This window comes from Rhinolophus sinicus, chromosome 1 (assembly GCF_057876585.1).
Source record: "Rhinolophus sinicus isolate RSI-liver-muscle chromosome 1, RSI-T2T, whole genome shotgun sequence".
Taxonomy (NCBI): domain Eukaryota; kingdom Metazoa; phylum Chordata; class Mammalia; order Chiroptera; family Rhinolophidae; genus Rhinolophus; species Rhinolophus sinicus.
In genome coordinates, this window is record NC_142501.1 from 26,649,213 (window position 1) to 26,663,444 (window position 14,232).

At 38.2% G+C, this 14,232-nt stretch overlaps 1 protein-coding gene across 1 annotated transcript; it reads left to right on the forward strand.

The window, feature by feature from the left end:
* Positions 1–6,153: 6,153 nt before the first annotated feature.
* On the forward strand, positions 6,154–13,848 carry APOBEC1 (apolipoprotein B mRNA editing enzyme catalytic subunit 1). Its single transcript, XM_019713467.3, has 5 exons — positions 6,154–6,169; positions 11,195–11,222; positions 12,303–12,700; positions 13,049–13,167; positions 13,622–13,848. Exons 1-5 carry the CDS (start codon positions 6,154–6,156, stop codon positions 13,769–13,771), a joined length of 711 nt encoding a protein of 236 aa, XP_019569026.3. The 3' UTR covers positions 13,772–13,848.
* Positions 13,849–14,232: the final 384 nt, after the last annotated feature.

Consider the following 14,232-nt stretch of genomic DNA (forward strand, 5'->3'; position numbering starts at 1 on the left):
TGTAATTTGTCTTCCTGGAAAATCCTTCATGATCGATGATGTCCCTAATTACACACATACACACACACACACACACACAACACACACACAAAACCTTAATGATCATAGAAATTATTTTTCATCTGACCAACATCTACATAGTTAATTTAATGGCTGTATTATATATGATTATTTAGACACATAATTTATGTAAGAAAATCATTGGCCATTGTATTGTTTGCACTTCGTGGTGGAGTAGTGTGCATATCTCCTTGGAAAAATTTCAGTCATGGAATTAAAGTGTTAAAAGTATAAGCTCACTCTCCTATTTGTCTAGCTGGGACTTCAGTGTCTGGCAGTGGTGAATATAGGCAATTTGTAAGGAGAATGGAGAAGAGGCTACAGAGATTGTAGCAACTCTGAATACACATTCTTGAACACAAAACTAATCTTTAAAAAGCGCTTGCCTTGTTAAATGCATCATTTTTTAGTGTTTTTTTCTTTTAGTTTACAAAATATCGCTTATTGAATATTAAAACATAGAAATATATAAAGCCGATCATGAAAGTTCTCACATAATCCCATTTCCTTACAAAGCCACTGATAACAATGTGGTGCTACTTCTCCATTATTGCAAGTGTGTATCAAAAGCCCAACGGATCATAATTCCTGATCACAATTCCTGCATTGCTAAGTTTACTTCTAAATTGAACTGAATTGTTACCGACAGATTTCCTTACTCTAACAAATCGATTTTAATTTGGGGTCTGTGTTTAATACATTCGTGGTATTTAATGGCAGGTGTGCCCACTCACAGGCCAGTTTGATTTGAAATTTCACCATCAATTCAATTCAACTGGACATTTTTTTTTTTATTAAAAAAAAATTTATTGGTGAATATTGGGGAACCGTGTGTTTTTCCAGAACCCATCAGCTCCATGTCAAGTCATTGTTTTCAACCTAGTTGTGGAGGGCACAGCTCACTGGCTCATGTGGGAAATGAACCAGCGACCTTGGTGTTATGAGCACTGCGCTCTAACCACTGAACAAACTGGCCACCCAACTGGACATTTATTGAATGCTTTGAAAGGTATTAAAGAAAGAAGGCACAGATTCTGCCTCAGGAGAGTTTGTTGCAAAATGACGCATCCCCAAATCAGGTCAGGCCTAAACTTGTTGCTTTTAAAATAAGAAGTGAGGCATAAATATCAGGACACTAAAGATTTTTTTCTCACCCCTTTATTTTCTACTCAAAACAGTATTAAGCACTGCAACTATTATCATAAAGGTTTCTGTGCTTTGCTTGTGAGTGGAATACTTGAAGCTCATGTCTAAGATCTGAATCTTGATTTTTGAGGAGCGTGTGACCAAAAAGAGGCATTTGCTTTAATAGGAAAGGGCAAAGATCTGTTGCTTTTGTTAGGTACAGGTCAGGAAATGTAGGAGACGGAGGAGGGGTGGGAGGAGGTCCATAGTGCCTACAGAAAAAGCTCATAGCTTTAACTGCCTCTAGCCACATACCTGTTTTTACAACAAGAGATGACAAGAGATAGTCTGGAGCAAGATAAGGATCTGAATCAACAGATGCCACCCAGCTTAGGAGGTCATACCTTCCTGTGAAAGAGACTGCACCACATTTTCCCCCACCAAATCAATATGTAACTCCCTCACCCCACCCAGATTTTTCACCTCGTCAGCAAGAAGAACGGAGACTCCCGAAACACTTTTATCACCTTTTTTTGGTGCAGAAATCATTGGCAGTGATTACATGCAACCATAAATACGTTTCCTAATTTTTTTTTTTTTTTTGTAAAGATTTTATTGGGGAATGGGAGCAGTATGTATTTCCAGGACTTCATTGGGGAACAGTGGTTTTCCCAGGCCTATGTGGGAATGGAACTGGCAACCCTGTTGCTCAGAGCTCACGCTCTAACCAACTGATCCGGCTGCCTCTTTTCCCTAATTTTAAGTGGTTTAAATGGGCAGATAGTCTTCTATCACCCTTTTGTGTGTGTTTAATTGTTTACTTAGCAAGCTGGTACACTATTTTTGGACAAAAATTTATCACGAATTTTGCAACCATTACCTTTGCCATGTTGGAATAATGTAAAATTTATCTTTCTGAGTTAGAAAATAAAATTTAAAAACCAGTATCACTTACAATCAAAACCATCTTCGTGTCCTTTGAGTAAGTAATTGACTTTATAGACAAGATCCAAGAAACATTAACCACAAAAAAGAAATCAAATTGATTGTGAGGGGTGTAAATGTCTAATTATTATTTTGCTTTATATGCCTGAAACTAACAAAAATTTAAAAATCAAATTTATAAATTAAACTTCATTAAAATTGAGAACTGTTTTTCAAAAGACATCATTAAGGAAATGAAAAGCCAAGCCAGAGACTGAGAAACATACATATACAGATATCACCAAGGAATTGTATCCATAATATATAAAGATGTTTCATAATTCAGTAAGGAGACAACCTAATAAAAAATGGATAAAATACTCAGACTTCAGAAAAGAAGACATATAAATAATAAGCACATGAAAAGGTACTAAACATCATTAATAATCAGGAAATTGCCAATTAAAAATCACCATTAGGGGAGGCTGGATGGCTCAGTTGGTTAGAGCGTGAGCTCTTAACAACAAGGTTGCCGGTTCAATTCCCGCGTGGGATGGTGGGCTGTGCCCCCTGCAATTAAGACTGAAAATGGCGACTGGACTTGGAGCTGAGCTGCGCCCTCCACAATTAGATTGAAGGACCTCGACTTGGAGCTGATGGGCCCTTAAACAATACCACACAACCACAAAAATGACTGCACCTAAAAAGGCTGACATTACCAAGTGTTGGTGAGGATGTGGAGTAACTGAAACTCATGTATTCCTGTGGAGACTGTAAACTGGTATAACAATTTGGCATTTTCTTTAAAGTTAAATATATACTTACGTGTTTGATCCAGCAATTCCATTTCCAGGTTCTTTACCCAAAAGAAGGAAAAAGAAACATGTTTACAGAAAGAATTGTACACAAATTTTTATATCACCTTTATACATAACCTAAAATTGGAAATAACCCAGTGTCCATCAGTGGGTGAATCAATAAACAAAGTGTAGTATACTCATATAATGGATTCTACCCAGCAATAAAAAGAAATGACACTGATACATCTAAACACATAGATCAGTTTTACTGAGCAAAACCATTATATGATTCCATTTATCTGAATCTAATAGAACTGTGCAAACTATAGTGAAAGAAATATCGGCGATTGCCTGGGACTGGGAGTGGGAGGACTGACTGCAAACAGACAGAGAACTTTTTTGGGTGATGAGAATCTTAAATATCCTAATTGTGGAATGGTTACATAAATATATGTGTGCATTTTTTAAAACTCATAAATTTCCAGGAACAGGACACTGACCTGTCTTCGACCTCTTTTACGAATAATGAATGTCATGGCAGTCTATCTTATCTGATAGATCTGAGTTTTCTAAAACAAAACAGAAGATGGATCAAGCATTCAATAGGAATTCTACTAGAAACGAACTCAAATGATATACCACCTTAACTATTGCATATGTGCCTCCTATATGTCTCACTGTATTAGTTCCCTATAGCTGCCATAACAAATTACCACATACTTAGTTGTGTAAAACAGCATAAATTATTTTACAGATCTGGAGGTCAGAAGTATAAAATAGGGTCTCACTGGGCTAAAATCAAGATGTCATCAGGGCAGTATTCTTTTTCGAGGCTCCAGGGAAGAATCCATTTCCTTGCCTTTTCCAGTTTCTAGAGGCTGTACTCATTCCTTGAATCATGGCACCCTTCCAGCCAGTTACTACATTACTCAGGCCTCCACTTTCATCTTTACATGTCCTCTGACTGACTGGCTCTTCTGCTTCCCTCTTATAAGGGTCCGTGTGATTAGATTGGGCCCACCCAGATGATCCAGGATCATCTCCCTACCTCAAGCTCTTTACCCTAATCACATCTTCAAAGTCACTTTTGCCTTTAGAAGGTTCCAGAGAATAGGAGGTGACCATCTTTGGGAGGGCCATTATTCTCCCCACCACTCATACCTAAATTTGAAGCTCTTGGCTTCTGAAGGAACATCTTCATTTATGGTGTGGCACTTCTGCTCCTTCTTCAAAACTTTCAACTGCCACTCCAAACAACTGCTTCATTTTGTGGGGTCTCCAGCTTGTCTTTCATTATTAAGGAAAGTCTTATATTTAAGGTTCAGATATTAGGTTCATAGGATTTGAGATTCGAAGTTTAGGCGCTCTAGATTTGAGATCCTGGAGGGAACTTTAGTGATATGGTCCAAACGAAAGGGCTTCTCACTATAGAAACTCTAAATTTTCTTATCTCTAGTGTTTTGGCTCTGTAGCCCTTGGTTATAATCATTTTTTCAAATCAGTTTCTTTACTGTAAATAATAGCTTGTTTTTAACCTGAATCATAGAAACCTCCTACCCCCTGCTTTAGGTAATTACCCTCAAGTTTGTGATTAATGTCTATTGACTATGGTCATTGTGGCACAGTGTTTTTTCGAGGCCTAGCTCCCAGGTGAACAATAACTGAATGACTGGTTAAACCAGAAGAAAGGCCAGGCTCCATGAAGCTGAACAATTTTTCATCAGCAGTCACCCTTCGTCAATGGCTTTGAATCCTGCTTCTTGGGCCAACACTTTTAACTCTATTAATTAAAATCTATCTCTCCTCATCTAGGAGCCCTTAGGATACAAGTGACTTCCAGTACATTCCGACCACAGAGGTCAGCATGGTCCTCCAGGCAGATCTCGAGACCCCTTCCCCTCATCTAAGATCAGATAGGATGGGAGTTCTATGAATCCCCAATAGGCAGGGACAGCGGCCACATTCAGCAGGAAGCAGATACAGGAGAGGAGATCTGTCCCTCAACTTCCCATAGAGACTTATGGGGATCACATCTCTCAAGGGGGACATAAGGCAGGCAGTTAGAGACAGGAATTGGGTCTCCGAGATGCCTGGATACATCACGTAACATTCCTGCATGTCCAACATAGTCTATGGAAAATTACCGCCCAAAAGACCTCCCCTCTCTGACCAAACTTGCCCTTGTTTACCATAGCCATTAGCCATTATCAATCATAGGTATCAACAAAGCAGCCCCACAATTAGAGAGGAGTAGGCCATTCTAGAAGAGAAGGAAATAAGAACTCCTAAGTCCTCGCCAGTCAGGGCCTTTTGAGCCTTGCTTTTGCTCGGGGGCCCGCTGCAAACCCTTGGAGTGTACTTTTTCTTCTAATAATGAGCCCTTGAACCCTTGAGCCCTTTGAGCCTTTTGAGCCACTGTTTTGTGTTCGGCCCGCTCCTAACTCTTTGGAGTGTACTTTCACTTCTAATAAACTGCTCTTTCACCACTATATTTCTGTGTCTCGTTTAATTTTTTACTTGTGATGCCAAGAAGCTAGACACCGCGCCAAAAAGGGTCTTGAGAGTGACCTCCATTCTGAGAATGTGTATTGAAACTCAGAGGAGCGAGAGCCAGCATAAAAGAGCATAAATGGACTTGGCCATACACAGCCTTAGCTTCAAGAAGGAAGAGAGATGACCTAATTACCTGACTCAGAAGCCAAAGTCCTTCTGATTTTGCATCTATCAGTGCCCCTCCCTTTTCCAACAGGATTAGGGCCAAAGAGCAAAATAAGAGGAAGTTAGAAATAAGGGAATTGCCAAAGGGCAAGTCCACAGTGTCTTCCCCAGGTAACATTGGAAAGCTTCAAGTTACAGAACCAGGTCAATTCTCCCTTCTCTGTTCTGCCTCTGTTCTCGCCAAAAGAATGATGGAAAGGGAAATGTTCCTAAATTCAGATGTTATCGGGAAAGAATTTTGTAATTTGGATATCCCCAGTGATTTACTCGATAGGATTAATTATTTTCATCATAAGCCTTCTTATCAACCCACGGATATAAAATCCCACTCTAACTTCCCTCTTAATCTGCTACCTGTTTTTACTGTCTAGAAACCTAGTAACTGCCTGAGACTCAGGAATGAGTCATCCTCTGCCCAAGCCTGTGGCAGTGGTCACACCTCAAGAAACAATGTTCAGACATGTAGCTGGCAGGAGCAATCGCACCATATATAGCTGCAGGGGGAAAAGTCCAGTGACACAGCGCCATGGCTTCAGACCAAGGTAAAATGGATGAGGGGCCTAATAAGCTCCATATTCTTGAAAAGTGCAGAAACCCTGTGTGTGTGTGTGTGTGTGTGTGTGTGTGTGTGTGTGTGTGTGTGTCTCCTTGGGCATTTTCCAACTTTCCTATTTATTCATATATTAATTTTATTCTTAAATAAGATTTATTATTGTTATTACTAACTATTCATCCACAAATGATTTTGATCAAATGACACTAAATCGATGCTTGTTTCACCATAATAAAAAAATTACGTAAAATATACAACTGTTAAATAACGGTTTAAGATAGCAAGAGTAGTGATAGCACAAGGGCACGTTAATTATTTAAGGTTTAGTTTCTTAACTTTAAAGAATTCATGGGATAGGGGGAATACTTCAGGCTGTGGGAGAAAATAATTTTCAGATGAGGTGGGATTTGAGCTGGATTGACTCTTACCACTGGCAACAGGGTTGAGTTCTTTGTGTTCTATTTATTTTGAGTCCTTTTGGGAAGCTCTGCTTTTAGGAATATAAAGAATTTCAGGGGGAAATGTCTATTTTCAGATGTCTCCAGTTCAAAGCAATTTGTATGCCTCAGTAGCACATTCTGGACCCCACAACACCCATACAAACACACCACACACTCACACACACACACACACGGAGCCTTGGGCAGAGCACCTCCTGTTTTGGAGGAAGTGTCTCCCAGATATTGTGACTCTTCTTGGTTCAAAAATAACATCTCAGAGTTAAAGTTTGGCTGGGAGGGTGGACTGAATCTCCTGCCTACATCTCCACACAGCCACTTCACCTTCAGAGGTAAGAGTGACTTTTTTCCTCTCTCTCTGACCCACTGAGAAGGGATGTCATGGGGGGAAACCTCATGTTCTGTGTCTCAAACTTCATGGATCTCTGCTTTCTTGGAAAAGAGAGACTGGTGATGGTAACTGCCTTTTGATATGTGATCCCTTTCTCCTGCCTCCCCAGACAAACTTTGGCTTCCAAATAAGCAGAGGGTAAATCCTTAACATGAGTTCTTGTTGCCAATATAAATGCCTATATTCCCCCAAATAAAACAAATGAGTTGTCTTTCTGCTCTCCAAGTTTTAGAATTCTGCACCATGGCTGTTCTGAATCCAGGCCAGGTCAATGCCCATTTCATCCCCAAAGCTCTGAGTCTTGAGAGGCACGGCCTCTAAAATCCAGTACTTTTACTTGAATCATCTTTATACTCTCTAATGGCTTCCCACTATACTTAGAATAAAACCCATGACTTAGAAGACCCTATATGGTCAGGCTCATTTCCTATCGTTTTATATCTTGATCATTCTGACCTAGCAAGCCTACTCCTTGCTCTTCCTTGAACATGTCAAGACCTCCCCACTTTTGCACTTGCTGTTCCCTTTTCTTGGAATGCCCTCCCTGATGTCCACGTGTCTTGCTTCACTTTACATTCAATTCTCTTCTTAAATATGCCTCTTCAAAAAGGCCCTCCATGACCAACCTCTGGCAAGGTACCCTTGTCGCACCATTACCTTTGATCTCTTTACGATACTTTCCATAACACTTGTCACTACTGAATTAATATATGTATTTGTTTACCTATCGTCTCTCTCCCTCTGTAAATGTAATGATAGGGATTTGTTTTGTTCCTTGTTCCTGTACTAAGAAGAGTGCCTAATATTTAGTAGGCTCTCAATTAACACCTGTTGAAAGGATATATAAGTAATCCCCTACATCCCATACAGACTGTAGTTTGCCAGGTTCCAGGGGTGACTTATCTGCTGGTCACTAGTACCCTTTTCTTGGCTGTTCTGGGTATTTTGTTCCTGTGTGATAGCAAATTGAAGGGTAGGGACCAACCAGGCTCTTGGCTATTCTAGGCATCTTTTGACTGAAGGAGGGATCAGGGTTACAGTAGTCCCCCCCCTTACTCACAGTTTCACTTTCCATGGTTTCAGTTACCTGCAGTTTGCAGTTCAAATGCAGTTTGAAAATATTAAATGAAATCCAGAAATAAATAATTCATAAGTTTTAAATTGCATGCCATTCTGAGTCACATGATGAAATCTAATAAATCTACTGCCTTCCTGCTCTGTCCCACCCAGGACATGAATCGTCCCTTTGTCTGGTGTATCCACACTGTATACTCTCTCTGCTTGTTACTGTGTTTCCCCGAAAATAAGACCTAGCTGGACAATCAGCTCTAATGCGTCTTTTGGAGTAAAAATTAATATAAGACTCGGTCTTATTTTACTATAATATAAGACCGGGTCTTTAATATAATATTATAATATAACATAACATAGTATAATATAATACAATATACCTGGTCTTATTTTATTATAATATAAGACCCGGTCTTTAATATAACATAACATAACATAACATAACATAACATAACATAACATAACATAACATAACATAACATAACATAACATAACATAACATAACATAAATAATATAATATCGGGTCTTATATTAATTTTTGCTCCAAAAGATGCATTAGAGCTGATTGTCCGGCTAAGTCTTATTTTCTGGGAAACAGGGTAGTCACTTAGCAGCTGTCTTGGTTATCAGATTGACTGTTATGGTATCATAGTGCTTGTGTTTGAGTAACCCTTATTTTACCTAATAATGGCCAAAGCTCAAGAGTAATGATGCTGGCTATTTGAATATGCCAAAGAGAAGCCATAATAAAGTGCTTCCTTTAAGTACAAAGGTGAGTACAGTACAATTAAGATGTTTTGAGAGAGAGAAAGACCACATTTACATATCTTTCATTATAGTATATTGTTATAGTTTTCTATTTTATTGTTAGTTATTGTTGTTAATGTCTTACTGTGCTTAATTTATAAATTAAACTTTACCATAGGTATCATGTATAGGAAAAAATACTAGCATATAGGGTATGGTATATCTGAGGTTTCAGGCATTCACTCGGGGTCCTGGAACTTCTCCCCCCAGATAAAGGGGGAATAATGTATCCATTCCCTGACACCTTGCATGTTGGGAACTCAGGTGACTGAATCATACCACATCAACTTTTAGTTCCCAGCTCCCAGTCCTGCTGCTGACCCTACTATTCTCTCCTTTTCCTAAGGGCAGTCATTGCGGCTTCTTTCTTTCCCTCCTTCCAGGTTAACATGATTCAAAGAGAGAATTTTGTCACCTTTGAGATCCTTTATGTAGCAAGATTTTGCTGTCAATGCCTTCAGTAACCACTGAGCTCCAACTGAAGTTTTGTTCTCTTTTTTGCTTGTTCAGTAATATCTTTCTATATGCTCTTTGCAAATGTTTTGGGTTTTTTTATTCATCACTTATGCAGATGTCTTTTCTCCTCCTTCTGGAGTCTACTAAGCCAGAGATGTCCCAGCTTCTCTCCACACTACGAAATACTCTCTGTAAATTGTAATCTTAATCGAGATCATTGTAGCTTAAAACATGTAGCCTCAAGGAATAATACAGGTTCCTTATACATCTTGCTCAGTTCCCCCCAAAGTTGCATTTTGCAAAATTACAGAGTAATATCACAACCAGGATATTAACATTGACACAATCCACAAATTTTACTCATATTTCCCCAGTTTCACTTGGGGAAGCTGTTGCATGTATCAATAGTTTGTTCCTTTTTATTGCTGAGTAGTATTCCACGATATAAATGTGCCACAAATTGTTTAACTATTCACTTATTGAAAGATGTCAAGCTGTTCCACATTTTAGATATTACAAACAAAGCTGATATGAACATTTGTATACAGGCTTTTGTGTGAACCTAAGTTTTCCTGTCTCTGAGATAAATATCCAGGAGTGCAACTTCTGGGTTGCATGGTAGCTGTATTTTCTCTTTTTTTTTTTTTACTTTTATTTATTTTAAGTGTGTTTTTCCAGGACCCATCAGCTCCGAGTCAAGTAGTTGTTTCAATCTAGTTGTGGAGGGCGCAGCTCACGCTGGCCTATGTGGGGATCGAACTGGTAGCTCTGGTGTGATGAGCATCGCGCTCTAACCAACTGAGTTAACCAGCCGCCCCAAAGTAGCTTCATTTTCAGTTGTTTGTTTCTTTTTTTTCCCTAAGAAATTGCCAGTTTCCCAGAGTGGCTGTACCAATTTACATTTCTAGTAGCAATGTATGAGAAATCCAGTTTCTCATATATATATAATGTACATATATACAGAGGGTGCCAAAAAAAATGTGTACACGTTTTAAGGAAGGAAAAAACTGTATTAAAATTGTAATACAATGAATGATGCTAGCATTCATTTCATTAACACCATCTTTTGAGCGAACACCATACTACACATTGCTATATAATTCAATTCAACTTTGAAAAGTAACACATAGATAACATGTCTTAAAATGGTATGCATTTTTTTGGCACCCCCAGTATATATTCTGAAGTGGAGTAGTTGTATAATGAAGTTCATTCAGTCATTTATTCAATAAGTATCTATTCTTTTTTTTTTTTTTTAAGATTTTATTGGGGGAAGGGGAACAGGACTTTATTGGGGAAGAGTGTGTACTTCCAGGCCTTTTTTCCAAGTGAAGTTGTTTTCCTTTCAGTCTTAATTGTGGAGGGCGCAGCTCAGCTCCAGGTCCAGTTGCCGTTACTAGTTGCAGGGGGTGCAGCCCACCATCCCTTGCGGGAGTAAAACCGGCAACCTTGTGTTGAGAGGATGCGCTCCAACCAACTGAGCCATCTGGGAGTATGATAATTGCTATGATGAAGGAAGTACACGATGCCGTGGGGGCGCATAGAAATTATACCCAGAAGCCTCTGAAAAGTGACTTTTCCATTTCGCTCATTCTTGTTGAAGCCTGAAGGATTACCTGGTTTAGAACTGGGCAAATGGATTTCAGTATGGTCCTTAAAAATCTTGCTTTTCTTGATACAATGACCTGCTCTAATTCAATTAATCCAGAAGAAATTTTTTAAACTCCATTTTCTGATATGGTTTGCAGTTTGAAGAATAGAGCATTTTTTTTCTCAGCAGCTCAATTTGTGTATGGGTATTATTTGACATACTTATCTCTTGGTTAACAGGTCCTTCAGCTGGCGATCCCACCTCCAGGTAAGAATAGTACTATCATATTGTGCATTTAATTCAACAAGAATAAGTGAGTGTTTAAGAGCTGGAGGACTATAGCTTACCTTATTGTTCCTTTTCTTTTTTACTGTGCTCCCATTCTTTCTTTTTTTCTTTTCCAACTTCATTTTCTATGGTTATTGCTTTCTATGTCTTTTGGTTCCTGTTTAAATAAATTATCTTCCAGTTTTGTTCTGTTATTGTCTTACTATTGCTCTTCTCTCTTTAAATCACATATTTTTATAGCCATTAGTGAAAGGTCCAGGGAACTTATTTGTCACTTTGATTTTATCTTAATATTTTATATTATATGCCCAGTTCCCAAACATCATTATAACAGGGGGACTTTTGTCAAGGAATAGAATATCTCATGATGGGTGGAAAGCTTGATCTACGTAATAATACTTAAGGGGTGAGTGGGAAATATTAGAATGTAATAAGCTTATGACTCAACCATTTTGGAAAGAAGAGTCATCAGTACAATCGTGAGTTTCCTGAGTCACAGCTTTGACACACGAAGAGTGTTAAATCTAAAGATGCCATTGAGAGCAATTTGAATTTCTTTCTTATGAGATATTAGTATACAGAATTTAATGTGGAAGAATTCTGAAGCTAAATTACTCTGTTCTTAGACTTGGCAATAGAATTTTGTTGACAATTCAAGGCTTCTACACCTGAGAAAATCTAGTTATGGTCCATTGAGTAATAGTGAAGATTAACAATTGGGACATGGCACCTCTATGTGTGAGATAGAAAGACTAGACTATAATGAGAAAAAGGACATATTGATACCTGAATTCAAGACTACCAAGCAATGGTACAGAGAGAGTGGTAACCAAATAACATGAGTTGGGAAAAATCTCTTCACTGTGTGGGTAACAGAAACTCTGATAATTCCAGTGGACCAGCCCAGATACGTTTGAGACATAGAACAGAAAAAAACAAAAAAAGTTTCCTGAGATGTCATGTTTTAGGCCTGCCTGATAGAAGAGGGGCGCATAAAGTTATTTCTAAGTTTTTCTCTAAAAATTGCATAACAACATGGGAGTGCTTTTTATATTTCAGGAGAAGAATTGAACCATGGGAATTTGAAATGTTCTTTGACCCCAGAGATCTCCGTAAAGAGGCCTGTCTGCTCTATGAAATCAAGTGGGGTACAAGCCACAAGATCTGGAGAAACTCAAGCAAAAACACTACAAAGCATGTTGAACTCAATTTTATAGAAAAATTTACTTCAGAAAGACGTTTTTGCTCATCCATCAGCTGCTCCATCATCTGGTTCTTGTCCTGGAGTCCCTGTTGGGAATGCTCCAAGGCTATTAGAGAATTTTTGAGTCAACGACCTGGTGTGACTTTAGTTATTTATGCAGCACGACTTTATTGGCACATGGATCAACAAAACCGTCAAGGACTCAGGGACCTCATTAATTGTGGCGTGACTATCCAGATCATGAGACCCTCAGGTAAAAACAAAACCAAGAATCTTAAGTATTTATGAAAGACTGTGGTGGTGGTATGTTTCTGGGCCAGGAGATGGATTATCTCAGAGTGGATAAGATAAAGGACCAGGTCTGAAATTTATAGCAGGGAAATATAAAAAATATGACTCCTTTTTTCACTTTGCCACTATGGCTGCTCAGCCATCTTCAAATGATCTACTTTGTTTGTTTTAGGGATTCTGGGAAAGTCCAGCCCACCTCCAGCAGTAAATAAACCAAAGGGCTTTATATATGGTATATTTTTAAGTTGGGCTTTCTTTAAGTAACTTTCTGTTGTATTTCTTGAATGATCCAGGAGTTTTGTTTCCTTAGAGCATGACCACTGCTGGAGGAATTTTGTCAACTACCCACCTGGGAAAGAAGCTCACTGGCCGAGATATCCCCCTCTGTTGATGAAGCTATATGCACTGGAACTCCACTGCATAATTTTAGTAAGTTATTTTAAGGGACAAAGATTCTGATGCAAAAAGACGCATACTTCTTCAAACTTCTTTCCTGATAATTTTGACATGTACTCTCCTCACCATTTGTCATTTATATTCAGGTTTAGTTATTTAGCTACATCACTTATCTTAAGAAAATATAAGAACAAAGACAATCTCTTTGTGAAAAATAACTGAAAAAAGGGAAGACTAAACTAGTCTAAGATATATGTGGATACTATGTTAATTAGATTTCATTGTTATTATTATTATAATACATACTGGCTCTATAGAATTGCAGATATTCTCCTTTCCCATATTGGTGTGTATCATTCTTTGAAGAAATGTAGTGTCCCATTTGTAGTCTCTTAAGAGTAGTTCAATGGTCTTCCAACTGATGTTTTAAAATGTTTGTGGGGATAATAGTATTTAAAAAAATATTATCATAACTTTTTTATTCTAGAGTCTCCCTTCCTGTTTAATAATTTCAAGAAGAAGTCAGAAACAGCTTACATTGTTCAGACTTACTCTTCAAAATTGCCATTACCAAAGGATTCCACCCCATATCCTTTTATGTACGGGGTTGATACAACTTCCTGTGACTTGGAGATGAAGAGAATGATTCTTTGTGTATACTCTTTCAAGAACAAGCAATGATGATTCACTAAAGAGTGAGTGCCATTAGAATCTAGAAATTTGCATTTCCATACACAAACAATAAATAATCTAAAAATTAAATAAAGAAGACTGTCCCATTTACAACAGCATCAAAAACAATAAAATGCACAAGAATAAATTTAAACAAGGAGGTGGAAGATCTGTACATTGAAAACTATAAGATGTTGATGAAAGAAATTGAAGAAGGCACAAATAAATGGAAGGGTATCCCATGCTCATGCATTAGAAGATTTAATATTGTCCATACTACCCAAAGCCATCTATAGATCTAATGCAATACCTTTCAAGATTCCAAAGGTATTTTTCACAAAGAACCACCCCCCTCAACAATTCTAGAATTCATTTGGAACAAGAAAAGACCCCAAATAATGGAAGCAATCCTGAGGAAGAAGACCA